The sequence below is a fragment of the Astatotilapia calliptera genome, chromosome 11 (assembly GCF_964374335.1).
Source record: "Astatotilapia calliptera chromosome 11, fAstCal68.1, whole genome shotgun sequence".
NCBI lineage: Eukaryota > Metazoa > Chordata > Actinopteri > Cichliformes > Cichlidae > Astatotilapia > Astatotilapia calliptera.
In genome coordinates this window covers 480,364-503,481 of record NC_137432.1, presented here as the reverse complement: position 1 = coordinate 503,481, position 23,118 = coordinate 480,364, and the positions used below count along the sequence as shown (strand labels likewise).

The window sequence follows — 23,118 nt, the reverse complement described above, 5'->3', positions numbered from 1 at the left end:
CAGGTTTACCTTTTAGGTGACATGGATGAGTTGAAGTTATGAGCTGTTTCTGAGAGACAAATAACACCAGGATCCTTTTCTAAGCAGCTGACAGCTGGTAACTGTGCAGGGGCGGGTCTAGCAAAGTGTTGCCAGGGGGGCAGGTAGGCATTAACAGGGAGAGGGGGGGCACAAGGAAATACTTTTATTTCTTATTCTCATTTTAAAAGTCTCACTTTTATTAAATAATTATCTGAATCTTACAACCAAAGTCTTTATCTGACGTAAAATGTATAGAAATCACACATATACCAACAAGACTGTGCATCACTGTCACAACAGCGTTTGTTTTCATTCAAAGGCTTTATGGCTTTAATACCTGGGGGGCCGGTCTCTAGTCAAAATGTCCAGGCTGATGTTTTGTCCCAGTCCAGCCCTGGGCACGACACGCAGTGAGTTAATCTGAGAGGTGCATTAAAAAATAAATGGCTGGGCCAGCGGTGCTCATCGCAAATTAGCTCGCATAGACACATTAGTTGTGCTGCTTCTTAATGACGGTATCTTAGCTAACAACCCAACTACCAGATTCAACTTGTAATTGGCTAAAAATAGGTTAGCCTACCGGTGAGAGGGACATTGTTAGCTTTCCACATTCCGACACTTCAACAGCTTCAGCAGCTGTCCGCTCAGCATCAGCACCACGGAAATACACAGATACATCCGTAGACTCGAGACACAACGTGTTTTTGGGACTTTCAGGTGTTTGGACCAATGTTTTATTTTCTGAACAAACCAGAAATCTTTAATGAGCAGCTGGATTTGTCTCGCATTAACTGGCTGAGTTAATGCCAGTTAATGCAACATCGAAGCAGCTGGAATCCACAGCTGTGCGTGTTCATGGAGCTGCATGTTCACCTGCTGGACGTCACTACCTGACAGGTTTAACTGTCTTCAGAACATTGCAGAGGCCTTATTGACAGTAGCTTGCCATCACCAGTGTGTGAATGTGTGGATGACTGAATGTAGTGTAAAGCGCTTTGGGGCCCTTAGGGACTGAGTAAAGCGCTATACAAATGCAGGCCATTTACCATATTTGGCTCTACATGTCTGCGTGAGCAGGTTTTCTCACACATGAGTCCTCAGGTAGCCTCTGAATGCTGGACACTGGGAGACCTGTGTCTCTGAGTGGGAGACCAGAGATCACATTAACATGTGTGTCTCTGTGTTAACAAACATGCCATATTGGCCCAGTTTATTTTTCTTATCATTGTTGTGAGGAGACCATAAATAGCATTTGTATTTTCTGTTGTTCAGTTCATTTGCTGTTATGGATTAAAAGTGTTTTTGTTTCTAAATAGCTGATAACTATTCGCTGACAGCTGCAAACATCTGTGAACAAATATAATCCTATAACGTTGTTCTATATAGTGAGTAACTGTTCATATAGAGCGTTATTACATTTATTGCTAATGCAGTCATACGGCACACTGACCTCTGAGGAAATGTTAGATGCACTCATCATCAGAAAGGTGTGTGTGGGTCCTGTGTTACACGAACTTTAAGCCCCGACTGCACTCGTTTTTCTATTTAGGTCTACCTGCACTGTAGTTCTCTAATTCTCTGCACGTGTCCTACATAACAGAGTCAAGCTGAGTACATTCATTACAACTAGAATTTAGATTCAAATAACATTTGTATTCTCATGTACTTTATTTTATTATCATATTAATAGAGCACAAGAGTCAGTTACTTTGTACTGTCTTACTCTGAGTACATTTCAGAGCCTGTAGTTTTTTACTTTACTTGAGTAAAGAAGTTGATTCAGTACATCAGGCTTTACTGGAGTATTTTTTAAACTATCTGTACTTCAGATTGAATCATTATGACGAGACTTGGAAGAAGAAGAACCATTTAGACCTCACAGGCTTAATGGGAACTAAAGGTCATCGCTTTAGGAACACTGCCGGTGACGACAGTAACACATCTCAGTGTGCTGGCCTCAGCACAGTGTCATCTGTGTCTTACCTCTGGCAAGAACTGAAGCCGTCGTTGACGTCTGAAAAAGGACAAGAGTGTGACAGTGCCACAGTCACATGATATCCGTTCATTTGGAACAGTAAGTGATATATTACTAACATGAATTATACACAGCTGTTATTATATCCACTGGTTATCCTGAGGTCGCTGTTAAACAATCATACGGTCCCCCCCTGGACAAACGTCCAGTTGAACTCAGATCCAGTTTGTTTAGCTAATTTTTTCTTTTTACAGCATTTTTAACTTTGCAGATACATCAACAAAGTGTGTTCAGCGACACTGATTTTCTCAAGTGTTATACTGTATATACTATTGAACTTTATTCTGTGTGCTTTTCATTGGAAAATGAACTTTCTGATGAAGTTTCTAATATTTTTGACTTTAACAGGTACAGATTTGAGCACAAACCTCCTCCAGTGGAACCTTCACGTCCTCGTCATCTTCAAAATCCTCGCTGTAGTGTGGGGAGCCTGTGAAGGCTGAGAGAGGACAGACATGATTAAGACAAAGACAGAGACACAGCAGAGTTGGCCTAGATTTCATTATTCTTACCTGGACTGATCGTCCCTCTGGCCTTGCTGTGATCATCACCGCCCCCTCGCTCCACTGGTTCTTCTGCTTCTTCTACATTCCTGCAGGGAGGACATCCTTCTTATTACATTGAAATTACAACACTGAGCTCCACAGCAGCAGCTGTTGTAGAGACGCTGAAAGCACAGCTGTGCTTTACTACTGTCCAAAATTAACTCATGTGTCTTACTCAGAAGCCTCATTTAGGGGCCTTGGGGGTGGGCACGCTACATGGCGTCCAGAGGACGGTGTGTGTATTCAAGCTCACCTCCGTTTGTGTCCACTAATAGATCGTTACACGGAGAAACCCTTTAAATACAAGCATGCTCACGCACACAGGTGTGCACGGACACCTTTGCTGCTGCCTTTAAACATATTGATCGTTGTCAGTCCTGCGTGCTGCTCATTAAGTTTCAGTATTTATTATTTCCTGTTACTGACACTTATCCAGGCTGCTGCTGTGGTCTGCTACTGTGTTGTTCTCTTTTTACTTGTTTCTTCTTTTCTTCCAGCAGGTGATCCAGCTGATGTTTACTGTCTTTCCCTTTCCTATCCCCCGGTCATGTATGTTCCCATTGTAATAACTTAAAAGTTAAAAAAATAAAATAAAGATCAATCAAGTGGACCAGTATGGCAAAGCCGTAATGATCCACTCGGAAAAATAAACCCGTCGGGCATCTTTCTGGACCTTAGGCTGCTGCTGAACGGGGCAGGAGGGAAAAAAGCCTAATTTAACTGAAATGACCACAGAGGGGAGAAAAGTATCTACCATGAAATTCAGTAAGTAGTTATGCAGTATAGCGGTCATCAGCAACAGATACGGGTATTTAATTGATTTACTTGTAATTCCTTTACTAATTGAAACAGTAAAAACTGTATTAAGTGATAATATTTGCTGAGCTTTATCAGACTAATACGTAATGCTAACAACTTTATAAAGGTTTGTATTTTTGGACGGTGGATCCCCAAAGTGACTCAAAGACAGACTCTCTGCAGCTGTCCACAAAACATCATTTTCACATAACCAGAGATGGGCAGTGTAATCCGATTACTTTTTTCGAGTAATGAGTAAAGTAAGGGGTTACTATTGCAAAAAAGGTAATTAGATTACTGTTAGCGAAAAAAAACCCTAAACGTCTGATCAAGCACCAAATACGCTGCTGCAGTGTGAAACTCACAGAGAAACTCGCGGATCCTTCCACTGACCGCTGTGACACACCTGCACCAGGGTAAACCTCCGCCTGCCCCACTCCTGATATACAGGTGAAAATAGAGCAACAGGACCGCTGAGTCTTTGACTTTATTTATTTTCTGCTGTGTTTTACTTGCATCTATTTGAAAGACTGAGTGTAAACACACAAATATTTTATTTTATGTGCTGGAATGTGCAGAAAATAGGTTTAAATGTTAAACTAATTTCTTCCAGTCAGAGAATGTTGCAGATAATTAAATTTTTGCTTGATGCATAAAGTTAAAAGATTAAAACTGATAAAACAAGTTTTAAAAACAGACTTTTCCATTTGATTACATTTTGTATGATGGATTATGTAGAAAAAGTAGAATTGGGCTGAAAGATCTATTGTTTTTTTAGGGGATAAATCATGTTTTAAAAAGTAACTAAGTAACTAATTACTTTAAAAAAGTAATCAGTAAAGTAGCGTGATTACTTTTTTCAAGTAACTTGACCAACACTGCACATAATAATAATAATAATAATAATAATAATAATGGATACTTTATTGATCCCCATGGGGAAATTACTTGTTTTTCTCTGCATTTGACCCATTCACTCTGTGAAGCAGTGGGCAGCCCACTAAGCAGGCGCCCGGGGAGCAGTGTGTAGGGACGGTACCTTGCTCAGGGGTACCTCAGGGTAGCCGTTAAGTGGATTCGAACCGCCGACCTTCCGATCATGGGGCGACCACTTTACCTACTGAGCTATCCCTGCCCCATAACATAACTGACTTTAACTGATTTTCAAATGTTTGAATATTTAGTTTGAGAAACGATTTCCTTTTTCCTAAATGCAATGAAAACCTGTTGTGTTGATGGCTGCTGCTGCTGCCACTCTGCACTCATGTACACAAACTGATTTAGATGTGAAAAGTTCTGATGGTCTTCTGTTAAGCTTTTGTTCATGTTTGAATCTCACTGCAAGAAGGAAATGCAGCACAGGAACTTTCTCTGTGTTCGAACAGGTTTTAGTGACGGGTGAATGAACACAGTGCTCAATGGAAACACAAGAGCTAAATGTGGCAAAATGAAGAGAGGTGAAATAAAGGATCATTTACTAGTGCTGAGGGGATGTAACAGAAAGAAAGAAAGTGTACTTTATTGGTCCCCGTGGGGAAAATCCCTCTCTGCATTTAACCCATTCACTCAGTGAAGCAGTGGGCAGCCACTGGGCGCCCGGGGAGCAGTGTGTAGGGACGGTACCTTGCTCAGGGGTACCTCAGGGTAGTTGTTCAGGGGAATCTAACCCCCGACCTTCCGATCATGGGGCCACCACTCTACCTGCTGAGCTATCCCTGCCCTAACACATAGCTGCTGACATGCCTGTAGTTGTTTGCAGGGGTAGAACGTGTTGAGTCCAGCTCCCTGTTCAGCTTGGAGTAGTCTATAGTAGATGAAGCTCCTGCCTCCAGCTGGGCAAAGAACCTGGCCTTCTCCTCTTCCTCCTCCAGAGTGTCTAAACCCACCGCGCTCATGTACACAGCTGACACCGTCGCCGAGCCTGCACACACATTTAAACACAGCACTTCTCCACAAGACTCCTTCATGTATAGTGCTTTATGTGGGTGGACAATAACGGTGGAGCTACTCAGTGCTACATGCTCAAAAAAATGTTTTGCACCATTGCCATCCTGGTTACATAATAAAAGATGAAAAATGCTTTTTGATCTGGATCTGGGAGAACTGGAGTGCTAGCACAGTTTCTCCAAGCATGAATTTGTGTAACACCTTCTTAGCTGTCAGTACATTTCTGCAGCCTCCCAAATAAACTGGTAGTCTCACAAATTTCACTGAGCATCTGTTTCTGTTCTTCATCGCATATTTTTCTTCTCGGGCTTCTTTCCATTTGAGCCTATTATTGATTTTCTTTCTTTTATAAAAAGTTTCTAAGCAGAGTTTTCTGCATGCTCCTCTGTTGTTTGCTTTTTAAATACCTTCACATATCGCTCTCGCTGGTTCGTCTGTGTGTTCAAGGACTCACCCTCTGTGTCTTTGTTGTCTCTCAGGACGAGGTCTTCCTCCTTTGAGTGAATACCTTCTGCCTCCTCATCCTCCTCTTGAATAGACTCAGACTTCCTTAAAGAAATCTGAGATTCCAACCGTGCTGACAGAAATAAAAACATCTTGATCTAAACAAATTAGGAAAAGCAACATCGATCCACCACCTGGGACCCAACAACACATCAGACACAGTCACCATAATAGAAACGATATTATTGGCTAAACAAAAGGCCCACGCTGCCACCTAGTGTAGGCATCAGCTCACTGACTGTCTTCATCAGATCATTTCAATTTTTTCTGTTTAGCCTGTGTCAGGTTTTAGGTGCTGTTGAAACATTTCTCGCTGTCTCATGTTATAGAATGACACCAACATTAACATGTACAGTAAAGGTCCTATCATCACTTGAATAACCCAATCAGGGTGGCTGGTATCCCTGAGCAACATGCTGAGGCCACGTTGGTCTCTGATGCAGCCGAGTATGAATGTGTGTGAATGTTAGACAGAAAGCACTAAAACAAGAAGGACGTGCTGGTGTGAATGGGTGAAGTGAAGACAACGTACAAAAAATAAATAGTTATTCGAGTGACTGTCAGACGTTTAGCTGGATGCAACCCAACACATTCAGAACGCACTGGAGCAGCTTAGAGCACATTTAAGTTCAATATTAGCTCTAGTCTGAAAGGTTCCTGTTTATAGTTTCTTATGTATAACATTTTATAGTAAACAGTATAAATGTGTTCTTAAGATGTATTTATTATTGTTGTTATTTTAGTTTGATGAGTGGCTGCTTGCTGGTTTCTACCAGAGACACAAATCCCCTTCGAGGCTTTCGTTTGTATTAAATATGAGTAAACAGTAAAACATGTTCCCAACTGCTAACAAATACATCCTTGTGGTTTATGCAATGATAAAAACATGCGATTAAAAGAAGCTGCAATTCCTGCATTAGATGCATAAAATAACTGCAATGAAAAAGTCAGAACAAAGTCAATTACTCAAAAAAATGCATTTAGAAGCCACAATAAACAGGGCTGGGTTTAAAAGTAGCTCTTTGAATATAAATGTATTTTGCTAGAAACGCCAGAATCTCAGGGTAAAGCTTAGAAAACCGGCAGGCAGGTTTCATCCTTACAGAATCCACAGACATCCACATCACTCACACTCTCATAACACATACATGTAGGGCCTGCTACATGCTACATGGCATCCAGAGGACGGTCTGTGTATTCAGCCTCACCTCTGGCCGTGCTGGCACCTGCTGCTCTCTGGCAGCAGCACCATGCCCTCCCGTGTTTTAAATGCAAATGGCCTGTATTTGTATAGCGCTTTACTCGTCCCTAAGGACCCCAAAGCGCTTTACACATCCAGTCATCCACCCATTCACACACACATCCACACACTGGTGATGGCAGCTACATTGTAGCCACAGCCACCCTGGGGCGCACTGACAGAGGCGAGGCTGCCGGACACTGGCGCCACCGGGCCCTCTGACCACCACCAGTAGGCAACGGGTGAAGTGTCTTGCCCAAGGACACAACGACCGAGACTGTCAGAGCCGGGGCTCGAACCGGCAACCTTCCGATTACAAGACGAACTCCCAACTCTTCAGCCACGATCGCCCCACATGCACTTTAGAACAACACGCAGCAGCACTACACATGAGCAGGAGGAGGGAGGTTTGGGGTCTTCCCCATAAATTAGAAAACGCAGTTTTTGCGTTGCAGTGTGGAAAAGCTAAAGCCAAAACAGAGGCTTTCGAAAAATGATAACGCATTTTAGTCACATGATGCAGTCATGCGACCAATTCAACTAAGATGACGGACGGCATGGTGCAGCACTTGTTTAGTCTTTTCCCATTTTTCACAGCCCCGTTAAAGATTACTATCTGTTTGCACATGCTCCCCAAAGCTTTTCTTCAAAGAGGACCAAATGCTAATTTCGGCAAATTTGCTTTGGTCTATATTCTCGCTCGCTTTTCAATTTTGTACTCTTGTGTTACTCGCAGCAACAACTCCACCTCATTGTTAGTCCATTTAAAAAACTCTGTGTTTTTCCTCGACATTTTGCCGCGACGTTTCAGAGAGTTGGAAAGTAAATAAACAGCAGACAGAAATGAGGCAGGTTGAATTGTCTCACGTTTCACGCATGAGCAGTACTGGAACGTAGGCGTTTTTAGTCGTTTCATTGTGGATGAAAAACTCGTCGGCTCCTGTGGACACGGAGCGTTTTTAGATGAAAACACCGTTTTCAAATTTATCCAGATTAGTGTAGACTAGGGCTGCCACGATTAGTCGACTAGTCACGATTACGTCGACTATCAAAACCGTCGACGACTGATTTAATAGTCGACGCGTCGTTTGAAGCTTTGTAAGATCCACTTCACTACTCAGGTTAAACATGATATATGAGTCACTTAGATAACTTAAAAATGTTATTTGTAATATGTAATGTTATCTTTTTTTTAGTATTTATTTGTTCCTGAGTAAATCGGTTTGGCTGAGATTAAAGTTATAGTTTTTACACAGCTGAATAAACCTCAAGCAGACAGCTGATTATCAGAAGTGTGAGATGCTGGAGAATTTACTCCGGTGTCCTGTTATATTTTAGATAGCAAGGAGTTTATTAAACTTTACCGAAACAATCTGCAAATTTCATTAAAATGTAATAAACTATCATCTTGTCTTTATTGTTAGTGAGCACCTTACACACTTAAAGCTGTAAGCTAATGATAGTTATATCAGAGCAGATGCTGCTGGTGCAATAAGCTGTACTTTTACGTCCAATGGATGATGATCTGATTAGTCGACTATCAGAATAATCGTTTGTGGCAGCCCTGGTGTGGACGCAGCCTAATTCATGTTTTTATTTACAGATTTCTGCATCTAAGAAAAAAACCCCACAAACAGAGAGAGAGGAGAGAATGATCTACAATAAAGCTAATGTCTCACATGTGCATGTGCTGGATGTTTTATCATTATTACCTGCTGCTGATCCTCCACCACTGAGTGCCTCATCTTGCCTCACTCTTGGTTTCTGGTTGCTTTTAGAGTGTGGCTGCTTGTCAGCAGCACCTAAATCCACAGAGTCATCTGAAACAGACTGACAAAGAGATGCTCTTAAGACAAAACTGTGGTTTCCTGTTTTTTATTGCTGATATAAAGGGACCACTGATCACGGTGACATTTTTGATATTACATACACAAAGAGCTCCCTCTGTTTGGCTGAGATACGAACACTTCTCAGTAAAATCACTCCTGATATTAGCCTTTCAGCACCAGCACAGTTCACATGCAGTCGGCGCTCTAAGGGGCGCTGACTGTAGGCTAATCTTTGCTTGTAAAGCTGGTCATTAATGTTTACAGGCAGTTCTAAATATAGCCCAAGAGGGGTACAGATGAAAAACCCACCACCCAAAATAATAAGTGACCATTTAGATTTTGATGATCAGAATCAGATGAATGAAAGACTTTATACGGGTAATTGATAGTGTGAGGATGATTTACAAACATCGGCACAGACGCATTAATGTTGCGTTACCTCTTTTAAGAACTGCTCAAACTGTGCATCCAGCTCTTCTTTGGTTAGTCTGCGAGACATAATCACGCTCACCTCATCCACCAGCAGGAAACTAGGAAAGAACAACACACAATAAAACATTTTTATGAACATTATGAGAAGCATCACCCTCACCTACTTAATGCTCAGTTACAAAGAGTCCATATGCCATTCACAGAATGCTATTTCTGTTTTGTTGCATCATTCAAATGAATGAGAATAGTGTATGAAATATGTGAGATAACTAGGGTTTTGGCCCGGGAAGGGCTTGAAACAATTCACCCTATGAATCATCCAAACACTAATGTTCTCATGTCCTTTCAAGATTTCAGGTTTTCATTTAACAGGAGCAGAAAGCCTGTTCAGAAGCACATCAGTGTAATTCACTGCAGGTCTGTTCACAACTACTAACGTGCACAAACCGCACGCAAGGCCGAGTGGACGTATGGATGTCACATGTTTTCATCACATTTGAAAAACACAGAACAGTTGTAACCGAACTGCCTGACCACAGCCAACTGTTCAAGGAGAATGCACTGCCCACAAGAACCCAACAAACCACTTAAGCATGTTCCTTTTAAAAATGTGTTCACAGGAGTCAAAACCATCCAAAGTCAGCGTCCTACCTCAACAAAATAAACTTTCCTGTCCATCCAAATAAACTTCAAAGCACCTGTCAACCCATAGTAAGCACTTTGTGAAAGGCAATATCATTTCTGCTGGCTCATCTTGCTTTGACACTGTTTCACTGCATGAAATATCAAGATTGGAAGAATGCAGTGAAATGAAACATCGTTCAGTTGGTTGTATAAATTCTAAGTCGTTTCTTATAGAGACAACATTTATTTCTAAACGGTTTTAAACCAGAATTTTCAGACAAAATAGCATTTCTGTTACCATTTAGGGTGATTTTTTCTTCTTTGAAAAGTTACTGCGTTGCCTATAGTGGAGACTGATAAGGAATACACCTACTAGAAAATATGACACACTGTACTGTTGGTATATTACGTGCAGAAAACAGATTAGAAAACATAATGTTCTGTCCAAACACCCCAAACTACCATTACTTTAATGAGTGAAACACTGTGGTGTGTTTTGCATCACATTTGAGAGAAACCGAGTCCCCACTTTGACTGTGAATGGATCTTTACTAGGTCCTCAAAAACACTTAATGATGACAAAGCAAAGTCTTCAACCATAGATGGAGTTTGCTCAGTTGTCATGGAGATATCTCTTACGGCCATTTCACACCTGAATTATCGCCATGGCAACTGAGCAAACCATGCTGCTAATGAAGACTGAACTGAGTAGTTTCTTGAGTTATGATTACCTTATTAAATAAAACAGATTTTTCATATTAACTTTGACAACATTTTCGATGTGAGGCTCAAAATGATCCAAATATAAAGTGAAAAGACTCACTCGCCTAGCAGGTCAATCTTTTCTTCACTGTAACACGAGTATAACGTCAAACCATCATTACGCTTATTAACAACACAAATAGTCAAATATTTGCGGCTTTCACACTTATTTGACTTGGCTCTGATTCATATTGTTTAATTACTACATATGTGTTTTGTCAGGTTTCATTAGGTATGTGTGTTTGTGAAGGGGTTTTTCTGTAAAGCAAATTTACCTGTGGGTATAAATAAAGTAATCTTAACCTGGGTTTCTACGAGCACCATCAAGTGTTTTTCGACAACAGATTCTAAAATACTCTCACGCATCTTCGAATCTGTAATTCTCATTCAACTTAATTATACCTAATAATGTCTACTTTTGTTAGTGTTTTGTAAAGAATCGTTTCAGCAAATGAGTTTAATACTTCACTCTTATTGCCTGTTCTTATTGTCCTTATCTAAACGTTATGCTGCTTTGTTGTTTATTAGTTGCCCCTTGGGGATAAATAAATTCTGATTCTGATACTTTGTGACTGGGTTTTATTTTGAAAATGAACTAACTTACTTCCGGTACTTTCGGGCGCCTTAAAGCCAACTGCAGCCGCAGTTTATCTTGTAACGCTAGCTGGCTAAAGAGAAGAGCTATTCCCCTACTGCATCTGCTGCATCTTGAGTAGCTTAGCTGTGTCGCTCCTGTATCAGCACAACTCACATAACACAATGGACTTACTCAGCTGAACACTTGTTGAAACGTCTCCTCTGTTTGTTGTCTTAAATTGCCTGACGCAACCCGATTGGCTGACCCGATGCGTCACAGACCAACGACTACAGAAATAAATTCACGACCTTTCAAAAACTGAAAGCAAAGCGTCTCTATCGCCCCCTGGTGTCGGGCGGCAGGGTGGCTGTTAAACAGCCATTAGTAGTAACTCTCGTCTGGCTGATTTATTCTATTAGTTTTATTTTGATTAATAACCTGATTCTATAAGATGAGGCATTTGATTGGCAGCTGCTGTCACAGAGAAACATGCTTATGTCTGTTTGGAAAGCTTGCTGAAAGTCAGTCAGTGTGTCATTGTTTTACTAATACTTTTTTCACTAAGATGAGTCCATTTTCACATTTTGTATCTAATTTCTTTGTGATGACTTAAGAGATGATGAATCCATTATCAATTTGCAAGTTCTAAATACATTTTACTGACCACTATATGATTACTGTGATATTTGTGTTATACAAATGTTACACTAACAAAAAACATTTGACAGTCAACACAAACAGTTATTATCTTCAGACTTTTTTCATATGTATTTACTAACATTTCCTGTAGTTAGAACTTGAGATCAAACCTCACCGTGCAGCTTTTTCTATCTTAATGGAACTATGGTTTCAAGTTCAGGAGAAGTTTTTAACTGCAGTCTCAGTGGGCCAAAACTAGTGTCTCTGGATCCATATAATCTCTCTTTACAACTGCCTCACCGGCTCTGTTCCACACAACCTTGCACACACTCCCCCAGCTGTGTGACAGGGATACTAGCTGGAACAAGAACGCATACATGGTGCTCCATTTTGCTGACCATCATTCCAGTTTATCTGACAGACATTACCCATAATTTTGTGCACAGTAAGCACAATACACTCATACCATATAGCTTAGCTTGTAAAGTAACAGAGGAAGCATTAAATGAGCGTGCTTTCCTCCTGTCTGGGTGTTTGGTACGCAGGGGCCACTACTGAAAACAGGAAGCCTGTGCAGACGGTAATCAACACAATGCAAAAAATCACTGGCTGCCCTCTGCCTCACCTGGAGGCCATTGCCAGATCCTCCAGCCTCAGTAAAACCAGGGTAACCCCTTGCACCCCGTAACCCTTTTCTCACATACGAACTCTATACACAGACCTTTTGCACTGCTTCCAAGCACTTTACTCTCCATTGTGTGCCTTTCTCTTGTTTTGTATATATTCCTCTTGACTGTATATATATCAGTTCATTTGCTATTTATTCCTGATGTCTTTACTATTTATATTTTTTTAATCCTCCACAGTTGGCATGGAGCACCCATGATTTTTTGTTGTACATGTGCAATGACAATAAAGGGCTATTCTATTATATTCTACTGCATTTGAGTTTCATAAAGTTATTTATCCAGAACTACTCCTGGAAATAGTTGTGTTTTACACCACATCACTAGACATCCTTAAGGCTTTTTGAGAGAGGATTTCTTAAGAAAAATATCACCTGCTACCAGAACAACTCACTGATAGTTGTCAAGAGTTAAGTTCAGGAAAGATATTCACAGATACAACAAAACAGATAAAGTGTTTAACACACAACTTACAAACAAATGCTTCAAATAGGGTTGTAGCAATAGGTATATACAGGCGGAGATAATATGAAATGAAAATTAAACCTGAACCATTGTAATATAATGGTTGTAATATAGCAGGCAGCACGGTGGCACGGTGGTTAGCACTGTTGCCGCACAGCAAGAAGGTCCTGAGTTCAATTCCACCATCAGGCCGGGGTCTTTCTGTGTGGAGTTTGCATGTTCTCCCCGTGTTTGCGTGGGTTCCCTCCGGGTACTCCGGCTTCCTCCCACCGTCCAAAGACATGCAGCTTGTGGGGATAGGTTAATTGGATAATCCAAATTGTCACTAGGGGTGAATGTGAGAGTGCGAATGGTTGTCTGTCTCTGTGTGTTGGCCCTGCGACAGACTGGCGACCTGTCCAGGGTGTACCCTGCCTCTCGCCCTATGACAGCTGGGATAGGCTCCAGTGCCCCCCGCGACCCTGAAAAGGAGAAGCGGAAACGAATGGATGGATGGATTGTAATATATGAGAATAATGAGAGTATTATTACCATTTCTGCTGCAGCAGATGGTGGAGGTGGAGAGCTGATGAGCATCTGCAAAATGATGCATTGTTCCGCCTGCCATCTCCGTCTGAGAGAGCACAAGCTATGCCCCATTAGCTCTGAATACACTGGCAGGGAAAAAGAGGGAGAGATTCGCTGAAAAAAGGTACAAAAATAATATAGAAGGAAGAGTTAACACTAGCTGCTTATGCTAAAAATGCTTTCATGCATGTGTACTGCTAAAATGATGCGTTAAGTTCAAAACAACTAACTAGTTCTGGTTCTCTCCGCATTGTTTGGTCGTGGAATGTCAGGGCTTAGAGACGGTGCCATCTCACGCTCCTGCGCTGTCCTCTTGTGAGATCGGTGAGCAAACTATTTTACCTGTTCATTGTTTATTTGCACTTATTATGAGTTCACTGTGAGTAAAATGTTTGTAGTGTTTACTGGAGAAATAGGTTACAATGTTTTGTGGAAATCTTTATTTGCTGAACAAAACTTGAGGCGATGCCCTACAGTTGTGTTTTCTTCAAAATGTGATTGAAATTGTAAATATTTTAACTACTGAAAAGACTAAAGAAGCCCTTGAAACCAATGCAACGATTATTACATATTTCACAGTTTTATTTTCAGTTGTAAACATGGTTAATGTTACAAACAGTACTTTTATGTGCTAACAGTGTGTGAAGTGTGATAATTTGGAAACTCAGTGTTTCCTATGACACTGTTGTTGACAGGTCAGGGTTTCTTTTCGATGCATTAGAATGGATCTGATATTGATGGCGAGCCAATCCCACCGACAGACCAGTTGATTTTGTTCCTGTGCTGCACGGCACACACACACACACACACACACACACACACACACACACACACACACACACACATACATACACACACACACACACACACATACACACACACACACACACACACACACACACACACACACATACACACACACACACACACACACGCACACACACACACACACGCACACACACACACACACACACACACACACATTCCCCTGGACCTTTGGACATTTTACTTTGAGGAGTTTTACAGACATCTCCACAAACAGGAAGTGGATTTGGTGTGGGCAAGTTGGACCTGTTCCTCCAAATTAAGGTTTTGTTGCAACTAGCTAACAAGGTCTATGCAATGTCAAATGAATGTTGCCATTTGGACTTTTGTCTTTGAAATTGTGGTTTATTTTGAACTGGAAACCTCAATTATACATTTAGAAGGGTGTACCCAGGGGGTTTCCGGTACGTGTAAGGTGAGAGCTCCCAGACTCACTAACCAAAAATCCCCAAATTTACTCGAATTATTACTCTGACAGCATTTTACACTAATGGAGGGGAAAACTGGTCGTAAACAGAGAGGCAAGACACAGATGATGACAGCGACGAGGGTATGGATGGCCTGCAAGCTAGCATCCGTGCTATCCACGAAGAGCTAAAAGCTACCAGGTTGGACATGAAAACAGACCTGAAAAATTTCAAAGATGCCTTCTCCACGGAACTTACGTGTTTTAGAAAAGATATTGATAACATATTAAACGAAATTGTCAGAGACATAAAGGACACAATAAGTAGAGTGGATGGGGCAGAAGGGAGGGTGGCGGAGGTGGAGGAGTGGGCTACCGTAGCTAACGAGGTTCTGCTTCAAGCTATTCAAGCACAAGAAAATATACAAGCTAAACTGACATACCTGGAAGCCCGATCACGAAGAAACAACATTCGTGTTTATGGAATCCCAGAACACACGGAAGGGAACAACCTACGGGAGTTCTTGGAAACATTTATTAAATCGGAGTTGTCCCTAAGTGATACTGAGCTGGGAATGCAAAGATGTCATAGAGCTCTCAGCCCGAAGCCACCGCCGAATGCCAGCCCCCAGTCAATAGTGATTTACTTTCTGAAGTACAGAATTAAAGAACTGGTGCTCTGCTCTGCTTGGAAAAAGAAAGGTCTTTCTGAACGGAGTGAGAATCTACTTTGACCAGGACTATCCCACTGAAATTCAACAGAAAAGAAAGGCTTACGCCCCCATCAGAAAAGGAAGGTTCTGAGCTCCGCGGGAGAACAGGCCCAATCCATGGATGCAACACAGGAAAAGCTGAAGCACCTTTCCTGGAAGACAGCAGAGACAGCGGGATGCCGGAACCGTGATGAACATCAAGAGAGAGCGAAGATGATGTTCTAGGCATTTCGACATGAACCAAGGGACACAGTTTGATCATGTTCTAAGCTGAATAGTTGAGAAATTCAGTTTCTCTACCGATTTGACTTTTCCTGGGTAAGGATTGACATTTCAGCCTTACACTGTACACAATACAATTTAGTGTAAACGTTTAGGTTTCATTTTACACCTAAATATATACTGAAAGTTAAATGTCTGCCTTAGAGTACTTAGAGATTAAAACACTGTTTGATTGTTTGATTACTTCTTACTTTGTGGTATTTTGTTTATGCATAACCTCAGGAGACGTCACTTTACACAGGAGAGGCCGCTTGTGAAACGACAGCTTTCCTCTCCAAAGGGTTTTTGGGGAATTCTGTTTTTTAGTCGAAACCACAGTTCTCTCATTTGTTCTGTTTTAGTTAAAGTTCAAGTTTCAAATTTTGAAATCAAATTTATGTTGTGTGTGGGTGTTTTTTGTTTATTTGTTGTTGTTTATTTGTTTTGTTTTTGTTTTGTTTTATCACCCAGGTCTTACAAGGTAAATGCTCTGACTTATACAAGACATGTCATTTTAAGAGTACAGTTTAGTAACACTTAATGTTAATAGGGTTAGGGTTAAAAGAGGTAAGCTCTTTGCTTATAGAACAGTTACAAAAATTAAAAATCCACTAAGACCTATTCCCACAAACCCGAAGATATAGAAGAATCTTTTGCATCACATTACAAAGAGCTTTACACTCAACCCCAAATAATGGATTCATCACTAGTGAAAGGATTTCTGGAGTCTCTAGATTTGCCTTCCATAGGAGAAGAACAAAACAAAATACTAACGCAAGAGGTTACTAACGCAGAACTTGATAAAGCTATATCTAGGCTGAAGACAAAGTGCCAGGAGCAGATGGATTCCCTGCAGAATGGTTTAAGCGGTATAGGGACCTTTTGTCACCAGTGCTGTTAAAATGTTTTAATTATATCTTGAAGGGAGGAGAGACTCCAGTATCCTGTAAACAAGCTATCCTATCTGTGATTCCAAAGGAGGGAAAGGACAGATCAGAGTGCACCTCATATAGACCTATCTCAGTCTTAAATATAGATTACAGAATATTTACTTCAATCATTGCAAGAAGACGGAAAAATATTAGTCCCGACTTGATCGACCACGACCAAACGGGTTTCATAAAATATAGACAAACACAGGACAAGAAGAGCATTATACCTAATAAATATTATGAGTCAAAATCAATTTATATCAGTTGCTTTGAGTTTGGATGCAGAGAAAACCTTTGATGTGGTGCAATGGGAATTTCTTTATCTAAAACAGTTTGGCTTCAAAGAGCAGATCATAGGCTGTTTGAAATCGCTATACAGTTGTCCAACTGCGCGGATTAAAATGAATGGAAATCTGTCCAGGACTATTATACTGGAGAGAGGATGTCGTCAGGGGTGCCCCCTAAGCCCTACCTTGTTAGCATTTTTTATAGAGCCCCTGGCTCAATGTATTAGAGAAGACCAGAAAATCGAGGGCATTCAGGTTAAAGGAGTGGAGTATAAAATATGCTTATACGCAGATGACATACTTTTGACCTTGTCAAATCCGGACTCTAGTCTTCCCAAACTGATGATGCGCCTTGAACTGTTTAGCCAATTCTTGGGTTACAAATTAAATATACACAAAAACCAAACTCTAACTTACAACTATGTACCAAAAGAAAACATACGTAAAATGTATGATTTCAAATGGAATACTAACAAACTGACATATCTTGGAGTCATTATACCAAAGGATTTGACAGAAATTTATAACTTAAATTATAATGCCATCACACAAAATATAAAAGTGGACGCTTTACACATCCACACACAGGTGTTGGCAAGCTACATTGTAGCCACAGCCACCCTGGGGCGCACTGACAGAGGCGAGGCTGCTGGACACTGGCGCTACCGGGCCCTCTGACCACCACCAGTAGGCAACGGGTGAAGTGTCTTGCCCAAGGACACAACGACCGAGATTGTCCAAGCCGGGGCTCGAACCGGCAACCTTCCAATTACAAGGCAAACTGCCAACTCTTGAGCCACGATCGCCAGATATAAAAGATAGCCTGTTTGGAGTAAGATTTTTCCAAGATGGCGCCGCGTATGGATGCCCTGGTGCTTCAGTGCGTTACTTTTGTCTTGTTTTTGTGCATTTCTTCTGTGTCTGGGCACTCCTCTGGATATTCTTACACCAGAGAAGAGCTCCTTAACTGCAGGACTACAACGCCTGTGGATTTATTTCCAATATTTGTCGCATCTGCGGCAGATTTACTGCTGACTCTGATCAGGAAAGTGAGACGTCGAAAGAGAGGTAAGCGAGCCGGCGTACTCGTGCGTTTGAGGAAACGCGGACTGAGAACGGCCCTTCCTGGGATCTTCCTTTCTAATGTACGATCACTCTGGAATAAGATAGACGAACTGGCCCTGATGAGAAGCATGAACAAAGACTTTGCCTCCTCCTGTGTCTTATGTTTTACGGAGTCGTGGCTCAGTGAGAACATCCCAGACTGCGCGCTCAAGCTGGAGGGCTTTCATCTGCTGCGCGCGGACCGGCAGGCCGCTCTCTCCGGTAAGTCCAAAGGTGGAGGTGTCTGCTTCTACATCAATAGTGGCTGGTGCACAGATGTAACAGTGATTGCTCAGCACTGCTCTCCCTCTCTGGAATATCTTTTTATTCACTGCAAACCGTTTTATTCTCCGCGGGAGTTTGCTTCATTCATCCTGGCCGCTGTTTACATCCCGCCAGACGCAGATGCGCAGGCAGCTCAGTGCGCACTCGCGGAGCAGATTCTCCACACGGCGCGGACATTCCCGGACTCTCTCATCATTGCTCTTGGGGACTTTAACAAAGCCAATCTGAGCCATGAGCTTCCAAAATACAAGCAGTATATTAAATGCCCGACCAGAGAGGAGAGGACATTAGACCACTGTTACAGCACGATCAGCGGGGCCTATCGTGCGGTGCCCCGCGCTTCACTCGGACTTTCTGACCACGTCATGATCCACCTAATCCCCGCGTACAGACAGAGGCTGAAGCTCTCCAAACCTGTCGTGAGGACTAAAAAACTGTGGAGCAACGAGGCTGTGGAGGAGCTTCGCACGTGTTTGGAGACCACAGACTGGGACACAATGAAGGCTGCTTCTAACAGCTTGGACGAGTTTACGGACACTGTCACCTCCTATATCCACTTCTGTGAGGACAGCATTGTGCCATCACGCACCAGGGTGAGTTATAACAATGACAAACCCTGGTTTACTCCTAAACTCAAAAAGCTGTGGCTGGAAAAGAGTAAGGCGTTCAGAAGCGGAGACAGGGACTGCTACAGAGAGGCCAAGTACAGGTTCACTAAAGAAGTGGACATTGCCAAACATCAGCACTCTGAGAAGATGCAGCAGCAGATCTCAGAGACTGACTCGGCCTCTGTGTGGAAAGGTTTTAGGAATATTACAAACTACAAGCCTAAAACCCCCCACTCCACTGATGACTTGCTCTTAGCCAACACCCTTAACAACTTCTACTGCCGTTTTGACGAGCCATCAGGCAGCCTTCACACCTCCAACGACCCCAACAATAGAGGCACTTTGGACACTCATTCCCCCACCTCTCCCCCCTCCATAGAGCCATCACCACCTTCAAACTGTTCACCTGCAACACCCGCCCCCTCACCCCACACAAAAGAGGATTTCACACCACCTCCTCCGACCACAACTCTTCATATTCATGAAGCAGATGTGAGGAAGCAGTTTAGGAGTCTGAATGCTCGGAAAGCTCCCGGCCCAGACGGTGTGTCTCCTGCCACCCTCAGACACTGTGCAAACGAGCTGGCCCCAGTGTTTTCTGGCATCTTCAACTCCTCACTGCAGGCATGTCATGTGCCTGCCTGCTTCAAGTCCTCCACCATAATCCCTGTCCCCAAGAAACCTAGGATCACTGGACTAAATGACTACAGACCCGTGGCTCTGACATCTGTGGTCATGAAGTCATTTGAGCGCCTAGTTCTCTCCCATCTCAAGACCCTCATGGCCCCCCTCCTGGACCCCCTGCAGTTTGCATATAGAGCCAACAGGTCTGTAGACGACGCCATCAACATGGCCCTACACTTCATCCTGCAGCATCTGGACTCCCCAGGAACCTACGCCAGGATCCTGTTTGTGGACTTCAGCTCTGCCTTCAACACCATCCTTCCAGACCATCTCCGAGGCAAGCTTTCCCAGATGAATGTGCCTGATCCCATCTGCCGGTGGATCACTGACTTCCTGACGGACAGGAAGCAGCACGTGAGGCTGGGAAAGAATGTCTCGGACTCCCGGACCATCAGCACCGGCTCCCCTCAGGGCTGTGTTCTTTCTCCTCTGCTCTTCTCCCTGTACACCAACTGCTGCACCTCCACCCACCAGTCTGTCAGGCTAATCAAGTTCGCAGATGACACCACCGTCATTGGGCTCATCTCGGACGGGGACGAGTCTGCCTACAGGAGGGAGGTTGAACATCTGGTGTCCTGGTGCAGCCACAACAACCTGGTGCTGAATGCCCAGAAGACAGTGGAGATTATTGTGGACTTCAGGAAGCACACAGCCCCACTCCCCCCCATCATCCTGACTGACACCCCCATCACCTCTGTGGACTCATTCCGCTTCCTGGGTACCACCATCACCCAGGACCTGAAGTGGGAGCCCACCATCACCTCCGTCATCAAGAAAGCCCAGCAGAGGATGTACTTCCTGAGGCAGCTGAAGAAATTCAACCTGCCAACACGGACGATGATGCAATTCTACACCGCAATCATCGAGTCCATCCTCACCTCCTCCATCACCGTGTGGTACGCTGGAGCCACTATCAGGGACAAACAGAGACTGCAGCGTGTTGTGCGCTCTGCTGAGAAGGTGATTGGCTGCAGACTCCCATCTCTGCAGGACCTGTACACCTCCAGGACACTGCGGCGTGCAGCCCGGATCTCAGCTGACCCTTCTCACCCTGGACACAGTCTGTTTGACCTGCTCCCCTCAGGCAGGAGGCTCCGGTCCATTCGCACCAGAACCTCTCGCCACAAGAACAGTTTCTTCCCCTCTGCTGTTGGACACATGAACAATAACCACATGATTGTCCCCGCCACTAACACATGACCCTACGCTGTGTTCACTGCATCATTTCATGTTTGGCACTGATCACCACCTGCACTCATGTATATATCTTTCTACGTAGCACTCATAATTCTTATTCTCATGTATATATCTCATGTATATCTCATGCACATATCTTTCTTTCTACATAGCACTTTAATTCTTATTGTCTGCACTGAAGCACCGCAGCAATTTCCTAATGTTGTAAACCTCAACATCTGGCAATAAACCCATTCTGATTCTGATTCTGATTCTGTATTTGGAGCGGATAGTGGAACGCTTAGTTCCTCAGTGGATTCATGTTTTAGTCCTGGACACTGATGCTTGTTTGTTTGAAAGGACACAGATGGCACTTTTGTTCCTTCTTTCCTTACTTTTTGTGACTTTGATGCTTCATCTGCTGCTCTTCACTCTGTTAGTTTGGACTGATTTCACTCACATTCACTTTTTTACTTTGTTTTCAAAGAACTGCTGAGATTTTTGAGTATGAAGAAGCTTCCAGGCAGAAAGCAGAACAAAGAGCTGAACATCAAGAAGAAACAAGAACAAGATGGCAGTTTTAATGGCCGAGCAGGGAAGGGAAAACAGATGAGGGCACTGTGGGAGTAACTCAAAGCAGGAGGAGAGTGTGAGGACACCTACTGGCTGGATGTGGAGTGACAGCAGATGGATTGAAGAAGTGAAAACAACAGAGGGATGAGACAGGAACATAGACTGGGGGCACTTGAATTGAATTGAATTGAATTCTCGACATTCAACTGACCCACAACAGACTCCTTGTGGCTCTGAAAGGAGCCTCTAGCTAAAGAAGCATTAGGAGGTCATTTGCATTATCTCTGCTATGGTTCCTTTTTCACACCAACATTTATCATCTGATTTCCTCTATTTAAAATCAGTTGGAAGCTTCCTTTTAAAGAGCTGCTCTCACATAACTGATTACATACACATTCTGCTGGCTTCTGAACCCGAAACATGTGAAGTAGCACATCATGGTTCTATCTTCCTGTGTTGTTAAACGTGGAGCTATTAATGATTGGTTGACGCATGTTAGTCTGCTGAAAGCTGTGATTGTTGCATGCATGAATCAACTAAAGTGGAAACATATCAGGTCATCAGACCTGTGGTAAAAAGACTATTTCTTCTGTTTTGTTATTCCTTCTCTCTGAAGCAACTTTCAGCACAAACTGTGGTCCAGCAGTAGGTGGAAGTGTCACATGAACAATAACCACAGTGGAGCAGACCAGTTCAAACTGGTACGTCACTCAGGTTTCACCAGCAGTCACTTTGGTCAGCAATGCTCAGACAACATAATGCATAAACACTCACAAAGAGGCTAACATGCATGGGACTGTCATTGGTAGGTTTCCTCAGGGTAAAATTCGACTTCTGTAGTTCACAAATCCTTCTTATAAAGATTTGAAATAATTAACATTAATACTGATGTCAGAACAACTACAGGCTTTTGTTTGTTGTCACTGGTAGATTCTTTTTAATACAGATAATTCTGAAGCGTTTTTCCTGAGATGTTGTTAATAACTAATAATGGATCATATATCAGCAGCACGGTGGCATGGTGGTTAGCACTGTTTCCGCACAGCAAGAAGGTCCTGAGTTCAATTCCACCATCAGGCCGGGGTCTTTCTGTGTGGAGTTTGCATGTTCTCCCCGTGTTTGCGTGGGTTCTCTCCGGGTACTCCGGCTTCCTCCCACCATCCAAAGACATGCAGCTTGTGGGGATAGGTTAATTGGATAATCCAAATTGCCACTAGGAGTGAATGTGAGTGCAAATGGTTGTCTGTCCCTGTGTGTTGGCCCTGCGACAGACTGGCGACCTGTCCAGGGTGTACCCCGCCTCTTGCCCTATGACAGCTGGGATAGGCTCCAGTGCCCCCCGCGACCCTGAGAAGCGAATGGATGGATGGATCATGGATCAGTTATTAAGCATTGTTAATATTTAAACAGGTCAATGAGACAAACATTTGTGTGTAAAGCTGTAAACATCTTTTTTTAATCTTTTTTTTCTATTTTAACATTTTAGCTTGAGTATGAGGAGATTTGTTTTTGATTGATTTTTGAGAAGGTTGAGAAATTTATGACACACTATATTACAGGAAGTATTTGATTGTCTGCCTTTACATACATATG

The 23,118-nt window shown here is 42.7% G+C and overlaps 1 protein-coding gene across 3 annotated transcripts in view; it reads right to left on the bottom strand.

Annotated features, from left to right (window-relative positions):
* Positions 1-11,633, bottom strand: part of cep162 (centrosomal protein 162) — a 45,721-nt gene extending 34,088 nt beyond the window's left edge. For 2 of the 3 annotated variants that reach the window (XM_026183449.2, XM_026183451.2), the window contains exons 1-8: positions 11,507-11,633; positions 9,359-9,449; positions 8,803-8,920; positions 5,801-5,923; positions 5,143-5,320; positions 2,569-2,648; positions 2,425-2,495; positions 2,005-2,035 (exon numbers count right to left, since the gene is read on the bottom strand). In XM_026183449.2, the coding sequence (XP_026039234.2) occupies positions 2,005-2,035; positions 2,425-2,495; positions 2,569-2,648; positions 5,143-5,320; positions 5,801-5,923; positions 8,803-8,920; positions 9,359-9,418 (661 nt within the window). In that variant the 5' untranslated portion in view covers positions 9,419-9,449; positions 11,507-11,633. Of the gene's footprint in view, positions 1-2,004; positions 2,036-2,424; positions 2,496-2,568; positions 2,649-5,142; positions 5,321-5,800; positions 5,924-8,802; positions 8,921-9,358; positions 9,450-11,341; positions 11,482-11,506 lie in introns of those variants that run through there. The other variant, XM_026183450.2, reaches the window with a different exon arrangement.
* Between the last annotated feature and the right edge of the window lie 11,485 nt (positions 11,634-23,118).